The sequence below is a fragment of the Phytophthora ramorum genome (genome assembly GCF_020800215.1).
Source record: "Phytophthora ramorum isolate Pr-102 chromosome Unknown Phyram_PR-102_s0005, whole genome shotgun sequence".
Taxonomy (NCBI): Eukaryota; Oomycota; class Peronosporomycetes; order Peronosporales; family Peronosporaceae; genus Phytophthora; species Phytophthora ramorum.
The window spans coordinates 1,169,697-1,184,916 of NW_027150651.1; the positions used below are offsets into that span (position 1 = coordinate 1,169,697).

At 52.3% G+C, this 15,220-nt stretch overlaps 8 protein-coding genes across 8 annotated transcripts; 5 read left to right on the forward strand and 3 right to left on the reverse strand.

The window, feature by feature from the left end:
* Positions 1-91: 91 nt before the first annotated feature.
* Positions 92-3,040, reverse strand: KRP23_6044 (DNA ligase 4; the record flags this gene model as incomplete). Its single annotated transcript, XM_067891184.1, has 1 exon — positions 92-3,040. The coding sequence occupies one exon, from the start codon at positions 3,038-3,040 to the stop codon at positions 92-94; it is 2,949 nt and encodes a 982-aa protein (XP_067745564.1).
* A 167-nt stretch (positions 3,041-3,207) lies between these two features.
* KRP23_6045 (uncharacterized protein) lies at positions 3,208-4,377 on the forward strand (the record flags this gene model as incomplete). The annotated part of the gene is made up of 1 exon (XM_067891185.1): positions 3,208-4,377. One exon carries the CDS (start codon positions 3,208-3,210, stop codon positions 4,375-4,377), a length of 1,170 nt encoding a protein of 389 aa, XP_067745565.1.
* A 122-nt stretch (positions 4,378-4,499) lies between these two features.
* KRP23_6046 (DNA polymerase lambda) lies at positions 4,500-7,010 on the forward strand (the record flags this gene model as incomplete). The annotated part of the gene is made up of 6 exons (XM_067891186.1): positions 4,500-5,574; positions 5,653-5,753; positions 5,823-6,163; positions 6,245-6,450; positions 6,520-6,593; positions 6,660-7,010. The coding sequence occupies 6 exons, from the start codon at positions 4,500-4,502 to the stop codon at positions 7,008-7,010; spliced, it is 2,148 nt and encodes a 715-aa protein (XP_067745566.1).
* Positions 7,011-7,141: 131 nt separating this feature from the next.
* KRP23_6047 (uncharacterized protein) lies at positions 7,142-8,491 on the forward strand (the record flags this gene model as incomplete). Its single annotated transcript, XM_067891187.1, has 5 exons — positions 7,142-7,606; positions 7,679-7,846; positions 7,926-8,141; positions 8,234-8,266; positions 8,351-8,491. The coding sequence occupies 5 exons, from the start codon at positions 7,142-7,144 to the stop codon at positions 8,489-8,491; spliced, it is 1,023 nt and encodes a 340-aa protein (XP_067745567.1).
* Positions 8,492-8,688: 197 nt separating this feature from the next.
* Positions 8,689-10,266, forward strand: KRP23_6048 (uncharacterized protein; the record flags this gene model as incomplete). The annotated part of the gene is made up of 6 exons (XM_067891188.1): positions 8,689-8,766; positions 8,831-8,884; positions 8,946-9,080; positions 9,142-9,867; positions 9,920-10,086; positions 10,155-10,266. The coding sequence occupies 6 exons, from the start codon at positions 8,689-8,691 to the stop codon at positions 10,264-10,266; spliced, it is 1,272 nt and encodes a 423-aa protein (XP_067745568.1).
* Positions 10,267-10,508: 242 nt separating this feature from the next.
* KRP23_6049 (uncharacterized protein) lies at positions 10,509-11,771 on the reverse strand (the record flags this gene model as incomplete). Its single annotated transcript, XM_067891189.1, has 4 exons — positions 10,509-10,883; positions 10,962-11,255; positions 11,334-11,570; positions 11,643-11,771. The coding sequence occupies 4 exons, from the start codon at positions 11,769-11,771 to the stop codon at positions 10,509-10,511; spliced, it is 1,035 nt and encodes a 344-aa protein (XP_067745569.1).
* A 459-nt stretch (positions 11,772-12,230) lies between these two features.
* Positions 12,231-13,272, forward strand: KRP23_6050 (uncharacterized protein; the record flags this gene model as incomplete). Its single annotated transcript, XM_067891191.1, has 5 exons — positions 12,231-12,288; positions 12,379-12,497; positions 12,582-12,766; positions 12,845-12,914; positions 12,991-13,272. The coding sequence occupies 5 exons, from the start codon at positions 12,231-12,233 to the stop codon at positions 13,270-13,272; spliced, it is 714 nt and encodes a 237-aa protein (XP_067745570.1).
* A 173-nt stretch (positions 13,273-13,445) lies between these two features.
* Positions 13,446-15,193, reverse strand: KRP23_6051 (GPI-anchor transamidase; the record flags this gene model as incomplete). Its single annotated transcript, XM_067891192.1, has 9 exons — positions 13,446-13,871; positions 13,936-14,071; positions 14,137-14,201; positions 14,298-14,342; positions 14,400-14,464; positions 14,532-14,605; positions 14,713-14,804; positions 14,896-14,991; positions 15,092-15,193. The coding sequence occupies 9 exons, from the start codon at positions 15,191-15,193 to the stop codon at positions 13,446-13,448; spliced, it is 1,101 nt and encodes a 366-aa protein (XP_067745571.1).
* Positions 15,194-15,220: the final 27 nt, after the last annotated feature.

Here is a 15,220-nt window from a genome sequence, read left to right on the forward strand (position 1 = left end):
TGCTTGCTGAGGACGGGGTGTGAGAGGGTAAACAGGTGAAATAAATTATGTGTTCTTGGACTTGCACCATCGTGAGCCTAGCCAGAAGGCTCTACACACGCACTACAAAAGCATCGCTGGGCACTTGAGTACGCTGCTCCACGCATTCCTGGACCCACTCCTTCGTAACTGTTTGAGGTTCTGACAAGCCTTGATGGCGCAAGTCTCGAATAGCTAATGTGAGCTGCTCCAGCTGATCACGGTCCAAAGCTGATGCTACGACAATATGTGTGACTGAGGAGTCGATCTCGCGAGCGACCACTCCACCGTAGAGCCTCAATTGCTGTTCCAGCAATTTCGCTTGCCCCAGCGCGATAATATCCTCGTTTTCATCGTCGCACATCGGATCGTTTGTGGCTATGCAATGCTGGAAATACACCACGCAATGAGATAAAAACGTGAACTCGCAATCCATCGCTTCCGCTTCTTCCATCGCCAAGGCCTTCATTTGGACTTGCCAAGGTCGCGATTCGCGGTCACGTTTGCCGGCTGCGTGGTTGGTCACAGTTGAGCTTGACATCTCTCGCAAAATACGCCGCAATTCATCTTGACTAATATGCTCTGTATAATGGTCTCCGTAACGATCATACTCCTTCGCCAAAAGATCTCGTTGTGGGGCTGTAGCGAAAATGAAATCGCTCGCCTTGAGAGGCACCAAACGCGACGCTGCCATGCAGCTATACACCCATCGAATGTGCACTATGTTGTGCAAACCTTGCTTCTTTAGATTCACCACTTTGAATCCTGAATCTCCTGCGGCCACGACGTAGCTTGTACTTTCGATCGGGTTTTGCACAATAGTTCCTCCAAATGAATGCATCAACTTTTCAATTATCTGCTTCGATAGTTGCTTGGCGTGTTCTTCGATAATACCGTCTGGGATTGCTGACCCAAAACTCGCGGAGGGGTTTTCGTATTTTCCAGGCAAAACGCAGAACTCTTTTCCTTCAAAAACGTTTCGCTCTTGTTCAACACCTTCCAGGTCCGCTTGAGCATATCCAGCAAGAACCCCACAAGGACGCCGAGATGAAAGTATTTTGCGCGTCTTACCTCGCTTAGCAACACTCTTCTGCCCCAGAGCAACCTCTGATGCACGCTTAGCTGAAAGACTTCCACGTGCAACGTTTAAATCCTGAAGATCAATGCACTGATACCATTCCTTGTCGTTTCGAATTGCCTTGCAACGAGGGAATCGGATAGTTAGACCTGTACTATACAGGGTCGTGAATGACAACTCAAATCCGTACACTTCGAGAATCTTTGAGTGTCGTGGATCAATCCAAACATCAGGTCTCAAGTCACTCTTTTGTGGTTTCCAGCCGTTCAAGTGTGGTGGGATATCGTTGTCGTCCCAAGTCTGCCAGTACGGTTCTAATTCTTGACGCATTTGCTCCAATTCCTCCAAGTTGTACCCGGTACCAACTTTCGCGAACGTGTACACTGCGGGGCACGCAGCCCCCGGTTTTGTGGCTTCTGCTGCTTTGTTTTCATCCAATGAGTGGGCAAGCACACCCAGCAGAAACACTGACACGTTGCCACTTCGGCGCCGCCCAGTACCATAAAACCCGCCAACGATAATAGCGTCCAGATCCGTTGTCATACCAGCGTAATCTGGCTTCAGCTTCAGCCACTTTTTAGACTTCCTGCTTGTTTCTCCGCACATGTAATGTGCATTGAGGTCTTTCATAATTACCCCCTCGCCTCCGTTTGAAACTTGTTTATCCACTTCTGCCATGACCTTCTCATGTCTTTCTTTTGGCGTCTTGTCGTTGACAAACGTCTGCTCAATAATTATGATACGATGATCCAGTGGCTTTAAAATGCGGAGAAGCAGCTTGCGTCGAGCGTGGAGAGGTAGACCCATAACCGCACTCACTTCCCCTGGACCTTTGAATACTTCGCGAATCAATTGCTCAGCTTTGGGCCCCCCACCAAGGTATACCACATCCCACACAACGTAACACAACCATCGATTAGTTGCTTCCCCCTTGCGCACCGCATTCGCCGTATTCTTTAGAAGTCCAAATTCTCGGAGGCGATACTCCACATTATCCCAGACCATCATCTCGCCGTCCAAAATGCAGTCTACTCCAGGTTCCAGTTGCGATAGCACGTGCGGCTTAATCGACGGCCCGTAGATCTCCGTGTAATTGATTCCATTCCTCGATATAAACTGTACCTCCTCGCCCCGCACGTGGCACGTGATCCGCTCTCCATCCAGCTTTGGTTCCATGACAAAAGTATCCCCATTAATCGCACTGATGCACTCGCCAAAGTTCACTCTTTTCGCGAGCATCGGCGTGAAAACTTGAAAGGGCTGCAGCTGCGGCACATACCTCACAGCAGAGTTTTTCAAGTCCGTGCACACCTTATGCAGGTCGTTGGTATGATTATACATTTCCATGGCGTCCGGATGGATAAACTTGAGCACACGTTCGTGCCGCAGTCCGATCTTGAGGTCCTTAAGCACCACTCGGATGATCCACTTCTGCTCGTCTGCAGAGTACTCGGTCGCCAGCGTCATGAACACTTTCTTCCTCCCTGTGTTGCTGTCAGATCGGACCAGAGCGTCCAGTAGATCGTTCACATCTTTCAGTGTGTGTTGCTGTCTGGACTTACTCACCGCACTGCGGTAGAGCACTACCTCGTAGAGCACGGCAGCAAAATCCCCAACTGACTTGCTGTCGACGATCTTTGGGTCGTTGAAGTGCTCCAATTTCTGCGCGTCTTTGCTGGCCGATGATAGGCCCAAAACCTGCACGTAAATCTTGGCGATCTTCTTCTCCTTGAGCATGTACGTGCGCTCCCGGTCCAGCTGGGGCAGCACGAGGCGGATGAGCGGGTACAGGTCGCCCTCCCCCACCTGAGCACGCAGCTCGGGACTGAACAGCAGGCGCAGCTTGGCCTCGTTGACGCGCGTGGCCTCGACAGCCTTGAGTACGGAACACAGCGCCGTGAACGACAGATGCAGCGCCGCCGTGGCAGAGACCTCTGCTGGCATCTTATCGTGTGCGGAATGGTTTTTGTTGCTGCTGTGCTAGGGAGTGATGGTCGATGGGTTTTGACCAATGCAAAAAAAAAGTTGAAGTGTACCCATGTACGAGTGGGTGTGAATCATTAGGTACAGAGCTCTAGGAGCTCTGTCCTGCACTTGAATCGGCAGTTGCAATGTGGCTGGGCGCCGTGTTCGAGGTCTTGTGCGCGGCGTACGAGCTGTCGACTGTGGTGACGGATGTGATCCTCAACTACGAGTACATCAACCGCAACTGGCTGGAGGAGTACATTCTGTCGATCGTGTTCCTCGTGGTGAACGGCGTCGTGATGGGCTTCGTGGGGCTTGGCATCGATGCGCTGTATCCTAGTCGCTTCACCCACCGCAAGTGGCTGAACAAGCTGCTGGGCTTTTCCATTGGCCTATTGCAGATGCGCGTGTTCGTCGAGACCGTCTACTCGGTCGTCAAGAGCAAGGGGGGCAAAAAGACTGGCGACGACAATGCAGACTCAGCAGGTGACTCAAGGGTGTACACTGTTGGCGGGGATACGGTTATGGAGAGGACAGGATACGACATGAACCAGCGAGCCAAGCAGCTACACCACGGCCTCCTGTACGCTACTTTCATTCAGGTCATTGTGCGGGATATTCCGCTGTTCGTCCTGCAAGCGAATGCCACCATCCATTACCGCAAGTGGAAATTCATCGATATCTTCACAGTCATCTCCACGTTCGTGACGTTGACGCGCGGCACAGCAGCGTATGTTGCGAAAGAAGACAGAGGTGGTATGCAGTTTCTGGCTTTCGTTTTCCTGGTGGGTCAGTTTGTGTTTCGGTTGGGAGCAATTTTGCTGGTGGCCATGACCAAGGGCTTGGCTATAGTCGCGTACGGATTTGCGCTCACGCTGTTTGCCATTCTCTGGACTGCTAAGCTGCGCTTGGCACACCCAAGCCCACGATACGTCGACCAGTTACCCCGTGCAATTGTGTTCTTCCCGTTCTTCACGCTTTTCATCGTCGACGGCTCCAATTTAACTGCGAGTTATGGGTCAACCGTCGCAGCGCTGCAAAGCAAGAACCTATTGCAGCTACATTTGTGGCGTTGTGTGGAGAATATCACCGGAATTGTTATGGCCATCTGCCTTCCTCGGTACACCGATTTTGGTGTGAGCTCTGACTCGACGGTGGTTACCATCGGTGTGATCTGTGCCGGTGTGTACGTCGTAACGGGCCTTGTCTTCTACAACGCTGTAAACTGCTGCAATACGAGTGATCCGAACCGTAACGCAGCCACCGTGTCGAATAACGAAGCTGATACACCCATTGAGGCACCTTACTATCTTTGAAACACTAGTAACTTGTACGCATCAATCAAAAGCCAGCAACGGCCGCTGCGGTGACAGCCATTTCTTTGTCCGAAGTCTAGGCTAGGCTAATCCATTTCCGCTTTTCACTGTCCCTGGCGACGATGGTCGAGTTACTATCTACGCAGAAGAAGCGAGAGTTCTTCGACCAGATTGAGGAGCTGCTGCGCCCCACAAGACACCAACGTTCAAAATCCGACACCCCTGGCGCAGTCAAAGAAAGTCGCATTTCTCAACCAACCACGGCTTCTAACGGGACGAGGCGCCAACCAACAGATTTCACTGCCATAGTTGAGAAAGAGCGTTCACAAGAACAACTCGTGGAAACGCCGATCAAAGAGGCAACGACAATGCGTGATCTACAGAAGCTCGGAGCATTGCAACAGGAGAAGCGCCCGGCGGAACGAAAGTCGAAAGTCCCAGCGTCAAAGAAAGCAAAACGTGGAGCAGTCACTGCTGCGGTGGATGCTGCATCACAATTGCTGCATGATAAACAAGTTCTGTTGGTTCCATTTGGACCGGATATGGGTCGAAAACGATTGGAGATTTTGCAAGGTATGGTCGAAAAACTTGGTGGAAAGGTAGTAAAGGCTCAATCTAAGACGACGGCGAAGGCGGGTACTGGGGCGAGTGGCGCGGTAAACTGGGCCGAAGTCAGTCTCGTCATCATGAGTGCCCAATTGAAGCAAGTCAAGGCTGCGGAGCTCTTACATGTTGCAAAATTTCCTCCGGCTAACGTCGAGGTCTACACTCCGGAGTGGTTACTGTATTTGCGACAGAAGAAAAAGATCCCGGCGGCGGGGTTAATGCTGACATGGTCAGAGCAGCAGCAAATTCAAGAAAAAGTAGAAAAACATGCACAGCATTGCGAGGAGGTAGCTCAGCAGCTAGAAGAGAAACGAGATCGAAAGGGCAAAGGAGCTGACAGTGATAGCGACGAAGGCTCAAACTCGGACAATTCGGACACGCGAGAAATCGTGCGGGTGCCTCCTGTGCATATCGATAGTGAAGATGCTCGCCAACAGCAAGCTGAGCTAAGTGAGAAGAACCGAAAGCTGGTGGAGGAGCGGACTCCCATTTTCTACAAGAACAACCCAGGCTTTCGGCCGATTAACGAGACAGCAGTACCAGGATCCAAGAAGATCAAGGGTGAGGGTTTCATTTGCCAGCGGTCCTCAGGTAAGTTTTTCGTAGGTTGGTGTTATTGCCTCAGCTAGTTGTTTACTGACAGCCTCAAATTCTGTTCTGCTTTCATAGCGGTTCAACAAAATTACAACGCACATTTGACCGACCCACTGGAGGAGATGATGGAGTTTCTTGATGTTGAACGGGATGTTTGGCGACAGTACATGTACAAGGTACTCTCCGTCGAGAGGTCACAATGTTTTTTGCTTTTGTATTGACGTTTGTCGGGGTGAATTCTGCAGAAAGTCGTATCGAGCCTGAAAGCCATGCGTCACAGAGTTTGCAGTGTCAAGGAATTCAAGGACATGCACTGGGTAAAGGGGCGCTTGCGGGATAAAGTGGTCGAAATCCTTGAGACTGGCCGGCTAGCCAAGCTCGACGCAAAAAAGAAGAATCCGAGACTGCGAGCTTTAGTAGAGATCGCTCGTGTCTGGGGAGTTGGTCCTTTTACAGCAGCAAAGTTGTACGGCATGGGCTACAAATCGGTGACGGATCTACGAAAGCCGGAAGCTGCTAAAGCTCTAACAGCACAGCAACAGATTGGAGTGAAGCACTACGAAGATTTTTTGACGAAAATTCCGAGGTGCGATGCTTTGCGTATATGCAGGAGAGGGATCAACGAATACTAAGACAGTCATTGTTTCGTGCATGCCTGAATTGCCAGGGCTGAAGTTCATCAAATTGAGCGAACGGTTGTAGACGAAGTTCACAAGCTCATACCCAACGCAATTGCGCTGGCCTGTGGGTCGTACCGTCGAGGCAAACTGACGTCCGGAGATTGTGACGTCCTCATCACGGACCCAGACGCGGAGTCGTGTGATATTCTTCCAGAATTGCTCAAGCGTCTTCACGCCTCGGAATTTCTAACAGGCAATATGTCACTGCCAAAGTTTGCTCCGTGATAGCCCTGCTAATGCTGCAACGTATGATGTTCTACAGATGATCTGACCCATTTCCAAAAGCAAAAAACGGGTGGATGCGATACGTACATGGGTGTTTGCCGTGTTTCTGGGGTTCGTTTGACTGATTACAGTTTTGGCACTGAGAATAAAACTGATGACCAAACGATGATGTTGCAGAATCTACCTTATCGTCGTCTGGACATCAAGATCTACCCTCGTCAATTTTTCGGCTTTGCGATGTTGTATTTCACCGGCAGCGACCACTTCAACCGCAGCATGAGACTCTTTGCGAACAAGAACGGCTGGAGTCTTTCGGATCGTGCTCTAACGCGTGTCATGCGAGTGAACGGGACCAAAGTGCGTTTAGGCGATAGTGTCATCTGCGAATCGGAAGTGGACGTTTTCATAGCTCTAGGGCTGGAATACAAAGATCCGACCGAGCGCAACTGCTTCGACATCAAGTTCCTCGACGAAGACGAAGCCAAGGCCAAGCGAAACTCAAGTACCTCATCCGCAGGCAAACAGTGATCGAGTAGATCGAGTAAGATTCAACTGCATCCCAATCCTATGTCCGTATTATTCGAATACAAACAGCAAGTCATTTGCCAAAATCAAAACCTGAGTTCTCACAAGAGCCGCAGATACAAGAGACGCGCAAGATGCCGCTGTTCCTCGCGAACTTGGCCATGGCCAGCTACTTTCTGGCGCTATGCTACGTGCTAATAACAGCCATGACAGTCAACAAGTACCTGGAGGTGCGGCGCGTGCTCAAGCGCCACCAGCACACGACGTGGAGCACCGTGCAGCTGCTAATTCTGAGCGTGGCGTTGGGCTCCTTCTTCCGCTCGGCCACCTTCTCCACGCTCTGCATCTTCGACTCGCAAGCTACCGCAGATCTGCCTACTGGGATTACAGGCAGCAATCCATGGATCCGTGGGGGTCTGCCACCGGATTTCGGAGGTGAAGACGCAGGCGGAGCGGCGAGGGGCAAAGCGGACGGCCGCGCACAGGCTGAGCTAGACTTCTACAACAAAGTAGTGGCTGTGCTCTTCAATTTGCCAGATTTTCTGTTTGTTTCGTCATATTTACTGCTGGTCCTGGTGTGGGCCGAAGCTTTTCAGTCGGTAAGATAGTCCTGCTGAAAACATTGAGAGGATGAGGAGGCTAACACTTTTGCATTGGTGGTTGGACTGCAGTCGCGTCGTCATTGGTTTTCGGCGGCAGTGTTTAGACGGAAATGGATGATTTTCTACTTGGTATTCAATGGAGGACTCTACTTAACGCAGCTGGTGCTGTACGCGAGTCTCTTTCTGTACGACGAGAACGGGATCTTTGATGACGACAAGCAAGATCGTCTGAGCGTGGTTTGTTCAGCGCTCGGATAGTTTCTGGCACTGAAACTTGTTTTTAACTTGTTGATTGTACCCATGTATCACTACGCAGATTCCTGCGATGATATTCTACTTGGTCGCAGCTGCGGATTTATTCCTTCCGATCATCATCTTCTCGACATGGCTTTATTTGACGTTGTCACTGTCAGGATTTCCATTTAAATCTCCGTCTGCACAGCTTCGTCTCCAGCGTGTGGGGCGGCTCGTTATGGCCTGGAGTTTTGGGCGCATTCTGTACAGTGTGATGACGCTGCTTACATTCACCAAGGTAAGGAACTTGCTCCTACAGGTTGCAATGTTTTTTCGTTTGCCATTAGACTTCCTTGATGACCGGGTCATCGTTTTTGTGGTTGTGAATAGGGGTGGTTCAACGTACATCGCGAAAATGCCTCGGTACGGGTGCAAAATCGGTGAAAATGACTACTGTATGCTCAATTGTATGAACATTATGCGTGGTGATGCTGTTGTACGCTACAGACACAGGCGATGCTACTCGTTGTGGTGTTCTTTGCTGCGGAGCTGATTCCAATCTACTTGACACTGGATAAACGTCTGCTGGCCATGTTATCTGTGGAAAACTACGAGCCATTGCTGGAGACATCGGAAGTCTACCGTTGACTGGTCCTTCTACCAAGTGATATTTATCCACTAATATCGCTACCCCAAGTAGCACCAACAAGGCGACTGTCGATAGCAATGAACTCGAGGTCCGAACTAGAGATCCCAAAATAAAGCGAAGCTCATGACACGCGTAAAAGGAACTCAACACCATTTCCATTTGAAGAGGAGCGCAGGACAGAACTTGAGCAGCAGCGATGCAACGTAGAACTGAAAGCATTGACCCAGTTCACTCCTGGGAGCAGGAAATCTGCGATGCAATTAAGCAGGTGCAGGTAAGCATATGCAGATGCGTTCGTGAACGCGTTTAGAGCACTGATCGTGAGCTCTGCTTCATAGGCAATATCCCACCATGAAAAGAATGTGCTGCAGTTGCATCTCGAAACGCATCCGGTACCTGAGCTTGCTAACACAAAATGCTAGCACTGTCTAATCGGTGTTGCCCTTTTCCCAGCTCCCATTTCAGCCATCTCCGGTGTTAGTGCATCTACTTCAGAATGACCGCCGACGCCGAAGCTGCAGTGTACTATCAACTTCTGCTAAACATCGCAAGCAGCAAGTCAAAAGCACAGACTATTTAGACCGCAAGGTAGGTTTGTTGTGTTTTGCTGCGCCTAGTTTACCAGTTTGGCTTACTGTACTATGTACAGTTTGAATCGGAGATTCGCCAGCATTATGAGGTGGAAAATGCTCAAAAATGTGGGAAGTGGAAGCAATTTCACTTCCAAGCAGCAGAAGCACGCCGGCAACTGGCTGTTGGGATTGAGCGTGACTTTCGTCAGTTCTGCCACCAATCAGGAATTGAAATGGCTCAATGGGGCGAGGAACGCGGCCACACAAAGGATAACCAGGAAAGTGAGAGTTTACTTTCACCAACATCCTCGCTGACTAATGACACGACGTTCACGGAGATCTCACTATCAATCGAAGACTCCCTACGTTTACATCTAGCGCAAGAATGGGTTCACCAAGAGCGCTTTAACATCCAAGAGGCCTTCACGAACCAAACTAAGAAACTTCAAGAGGACTTGGATACGTTTATGGGTCAACAAGAAGCAGGCTTTCTGGAGGAACGCCAGAAGGTGCTGAACGCGTCATCTCTGCAGCGCTCACGTCCCGAGAATGATATGACGAAAAGCAATTGTACGAAGACCAGCTCTAAGTTCCAAAGCAGCACCAAGCGAGGAATGCTGCTGCAAACGGCACCACCATTGCGAGTTGAACCAAACGGAGATGGAGAAAGCCGACAGCTTCAGTGGCGAGGAGCGACAGCTGGAGCTAGAGTGCGTTCTAGTTCAAGACACATTCGCAGCGATGTTGACGAAACCCGAGACAAACTGGATGAGCTTGGGAGACGATTACAAAGTCGCAAAGATGTAGGCGTGCCTCCTTGCTGGATGTCTTCAGTGGACTGATATTTTTTTGTAGGCAGCGGAAACCAAACGCAAAGCTGGTATGCAATGGATTGGCAGACAGTGCGCTCACTTGTTCGCTCAACTGGATTGCAAAGAGACCGAAGCGCGAGTCATTGCACTGCTGACAGCAGAGGAACTTACACAACTTGGCACACTCCGCCACCGAGCCTGCGAGATAGCGTACGCCATGGGTCCTCATTGCTTAACTATTGCTTCTCATGTTCTCTAACAGATCGTGACTGTGTTAGTGCTTCAAACAAACTTTGCCAGCAAATCCGTAGCAAGGAAGACGATTGCTTGCCCCTGATTCCAGGCTCGAACTCAAGCAAGCGACTACAACAACAGCCGAAAAACGCATAGAAATCGATCGATGAGAAGCGTACAGCTAAACAGAAGTAAATTATAAGCGTGTAAGCTTCAGCTGGTTTGGTTGGCTAGCGAGCTGGTAGCCTGGGTGCTGCTTAGCTGCGCTGGGTCAGATCGGGCAGGAGCGCAGTAGCTGCAAGCCCTGCCTCACTGTTGCGGTCCTTCTGCCTTTTTTTCGACACCTTTGAACGAACTCCCTTACATCCGAGGTCAGAGGAGCAGCTAACTTCGAAGGGCTAGACTACTGTAAAGTCGAACATGGGGCGGATCACCAGCGATTCCCAGTCGACAAGCTGGAAGTAGGACTCGAGCATGGGCAAGCGGTTCCCTGCAACGGCGGAAGTACTACCGTACTTGCCGCGAATCGAAATGTCAAACCCACCCTGTGCATCCACACGTCTCGAAAACTTCCACATGAAGCACTCGTCGGTCCACACCAAGTGCTGCGCATCGTTTGTGGGGGGCACTACCGACTTGCTGATGACAGCAAACGTGTCCTTGTCGATTGAAATACGACACACAAGGGTCATCGCATGGCGCGGAAAGCTCTCGCCAATGAACTGATGGATGTTGCGCGTCAGGTACATGTTGTCGTTTAGCTTCTTCAAAATCTAATCATTTCCAATTCACAACCAACATCCAACATCAGTACACCTCCATATCAGACTCTCATGCGTCTTGCTACGTACGCAGAACTTGCTTCGCCGACGGTGGAGCAGCTCCTGTTTGGCCTCATCGTGAAACATCACCCAGGTCTCGTTAAAGACACGAGCCATATCCTCGCCGACGAAACTCTTCTCCGAGTACGTATGCATGTACATCGACTTGGACTCGCGCTTGGTTTGCCAGCCCATGTACGTGGCCGCTTCGCCGCTCACTTGGTACTCCATCATCTCCATGAACGCCTCGCGGGACGTCTTCTCCAGCTCCTCATCGGGCGGGTACTTGACGTTTTTCATAAACTGGATGCTATCAGTTGATGGCTGCACGCACGAAACAAACCCATTAGCCACCTTAGCACCACAAAAAAGTCAATACAAACTTTGACAATCGCCACGCACCGGCATGGCCTGCTGAATCTTCTCGGCGAAGCGTTGGCGCTTGCGGTTCTCGCTGAGCAGGAACTCCTTCTGGCGGCGCAGACACTTGGTGAGCTCCATGACCTCCACGTACTTCTCGATCTTGCTGGAGCGCTCCAGCGGCAGGTTGGACTTGTCCTGGTTGGCGCGGGCCGCGATGCGACTCGCCAGGACGTTCTCGAGGCGCACGATCTCCGTCCGCATCTGATCATTGTCGGCCTGGCAGTGTCGATATTAACGTATAGGGGGTGAGGGCATACAGTCTGAAGGTGGCGAGCACAGGGGACGTACGCCGGCCGACGTCTTGGAGTACGGGCGCGAGGCCAGGCTGCCGTTGTTGCCGCCGTCGTACTGGTCGTCGCTGCCGTTGCCGCCGAGCAGCGTGAGCGCGTACGCGTCGTTGCCGAGCTCCAGCGCCATGGCGGTCGAGTCTCTGATGTCCTGGGGCGGGCGACAGCGACGCTCTTCCTACAACTGCGTTGACTGCTTCTCTCTCTCTCCTCTCCCCAGCCGACTTCTGAGCCTCAAGACCGTGTGAGTGAATATACTGTGAAACCCGATACTCTTAATTCTTTGGAGAAGGAGACAAAATACCTTTCATAATGAGTGTAACTGTCATACTGCATGCTGAGCCCGTGCTGGCTCCTATATTAGGTGATCCCTCGGTGTGTGGCGCGACGCAGCATTATGTACCGTACACCACATGCCAGCTCCCAGATTGAGGGGGATGGGCGCCTGCTCCGTCTGCGTACATTCGAAACCTCAGCGGACGCGCTCTCACGTCACTTGCCAAGTCGAGAGCTCGAGCGAACATCACTCGGAAGCCTGCCTTCTACGTCGAGCTCGTAGCGCCTCCAGTCAGTCTCTGGCAGCGCACGCATGGGCGACAAGAAGAAGAAGACGTCGCGCTCGCCGCTGGCTACAGCAGTCTACGGCGGTGCGTCTCTTGTGCCGCTGCGGTGCCAGCTTCAACGTCGGCTTTGACGGACAGCAACCGACTAACACTCTTTCTGCTGCCGCACTGCAGGACCCGTGGACGGTGACGGTGTGCGCAGCCTGGAGAGCGTCACGCCGCTGAGCATGGAGGTTGAATGGGATCCGTACGTCCAGCGCAAGCAGCACGGCGTTGGCCTGCAGCCCATCGTGGTACGTCAGTGTCGATATTGAAGGGAAGCGGAGCGAGTCGCTCAACGTTGAGTTCGTGGTGGCTTTTGTTGGTGCACTGTCCAGGGAGTGTTGCGCAACGATTGGACGCCGCTGAACACGCCGTATACGCCGCAGCTCATGAAGCTCCACCTGCAGCGGCACGAGGAATACGACGAGCAAGACGAGTACGTGGAGAGACCTGGGAAGCAGTTGGTGACGACGGTCAAGTCCAAGATTGTCCGAGTGATGCAACCCGTGCACAAAATCCGGTGCGTTGCTAGGTTGAAGTCGCTGCGTAGGACTATATTTGCTGCGGTACTGACGAATTCGACGTGGATGTCGAGCAGAGCGGTGGTTGAGCGCGTCGTGACGATGGTGGTGCCAAGATACATCCAAGGAACTATGTTATTCGCCAAGGTTTGAGATCGGCTATTGTTGTTTTTGGTCATGATGCAGCTATCTTATACACGATACTTCTTTGGCCGCCCTGCAGATACGACCATGGATCATATGGCACTGCACTGCCGTGGTGTGCGTACCATTCGTCATGCTGCTGAGCCCGATGGTGATTGCATTCACTATTTGCACGTCGCCGATTTGGATTTCTGGCATCGCGGTTCTGTTCGTTCGCTTGATGATTCGGAGTCATTCTTCAATCGAGGACGAATTCAGCCCCGATCCTGAAGAGGAGGAGGACGTGAGCCCGCACCACCCAAATTCCATGTACCGGCGTGCGCACCTCACGAACAATCATAACCAGCGGGGATACGGCTAAAATGCGTGCCTTTTCCTTCTGTCCTGCCCGAGAATCGGTCGACGCTAGTAGTTAGTGATTTAGTATTTTCCTGGTGATTTCCTATTAATCAGTTGTCTTCCCGCGTGCACGTACAACTTACTAGATGGGTGAACAGGAAACACTTGTCGATTTACGTGTCAAACAGCTACTGCTCAGATAGCTTTCGCGGTCACGATCACAGCGCCAATCACGGCTGCAGTGGCCCCCAGAAAGAACTCGGTGGTGAACTGGAAGCATTGCACGCACGGGGATGTTCTGCTTTGTGGAGGAGAGTCGAGCACTGCAGTCGCCTCCTCTAGCTTCATGGTCAAGGGAACAGAGGCTTCGATCGGATAGGCTTCGTCGTCGTCGCGAAGGTGCACGTCCAACATCGAGCCTAGGAAATCCGTGATGGGAACCTCGTCAATAGAACGGCCGAGGATATCGGTTCGATAGTCAGGTGTCGACAAGAGCATCCTTGGGTCGTAGAAGCTGAAGAGGTCCCGCAGCGTGCCGTTGCGGATAGAGTCGCCCACCTTCATGCGCTGCAGGTAGTCGAGCGTGGAGAAGGTGAAGCGATCGATGACCGACAGCCCCAGCTACGACCGAACGCACACACAAGTCACTACTATATATCCCGCGAGCACAGCTGCCAACACAAACCTCAAAGTCGGAGTGGTGCGCGTACGAGTTCTCGCCGGTCTGCGAGCTGCCGATGGTCACCACCTTCGGGGACTCGAGCGCGTTCGACAACGAGCCCGCCTGGCACGTGTCCACCATGAAGAAGATTTCGTTGTAGCTGCGAGCATGTCCAGCACCCCCTGTTAGCTGCGCCATCACTATCGGCGAGCACGCTGCACGCACCGCTTCTTGACGTGCATTTCCTGGATCGAGTCCGCGAGGTCCTGGCTCGACATCTCTTCGAAGTCCTGGCACGACAGAAGTGAGCACCGAGCGCCCATCACCGTTGTCCACCAACGAATGGTGGGCACCACCATCGTGGTCCTTGAAGCCAACGCACGCACCTGGAATTTCAGGAATCCGTCGCCGCCGTGCCCGGACATGTAAAGCTGCAACGCAAGACACGTGAGCGAAAGGGACTGTGACAAGCTTAGCCAGAGTCTTACGAAGATGTTGCTGTTCTCGTCCGTGTCCAGCTTCTTCGACGCTGGCGTCCCAGGCTCGTGGCGGCCTGCTCATGCGGCCGTCTCGGTTAGCGACCGCAACGCACCGTGGCAAGCAGCTCCCAGCCCACGCACCTGTGAGGACTGTAATGAAGTTGGCAACGGAGACCTCCGAGCCTCGGTAGTCCACCTCGACGTTCTTTCCGTAGCTGCGAATCACGAGCACAATCGGCGCGAACGCGGTTAGTCTACTTGGAGCAGCCTCAGTGCCGTGCGCCTTGGCAACTCCGACAGCGAAGGTAAGCAAAATGCTTACAGGTTGATCTTCTGCGTCCTGCTGTTGAACACCTGCCCCGGGAAGCAGTTGCGGGCATTACAGGGCATTTGGTCTGCCAGCATCAAGATGATCTACAGGCACAACATCAGCTGCCATGCCAGCAAACACGGAGACAGCAATGTGCTTGCCAGCCCCCAAACTCTTCCATTGTTGTCTTCTCACTTGGCTGTCAGGAATGCCCAGCCGCTTGACCGAGTGGTACAACGACAGCGCATTGGCCACGTGTCTGTAGTTGCTCCAGAAGCGAGACGTGTCCACCTACGAGCAAAGCAATCGGCGCAGTGGCGATAAAAGCCGAGGAGTTAGCCGCTGAGGAGCTGCTCCGCTCTTCGCACTGCATGTCATCCGTTGCACGCACAATCACAGCCCAATTGTTGGTGTGGCGATGGTACTCCTCCCCACACACGCAGCCCAGCGCCAGCAGCAGCGGCACGAGCAGCGAGAGCGACAGCCGCGTCATTCCCCGTCAATTGCAATAATGTGCGTG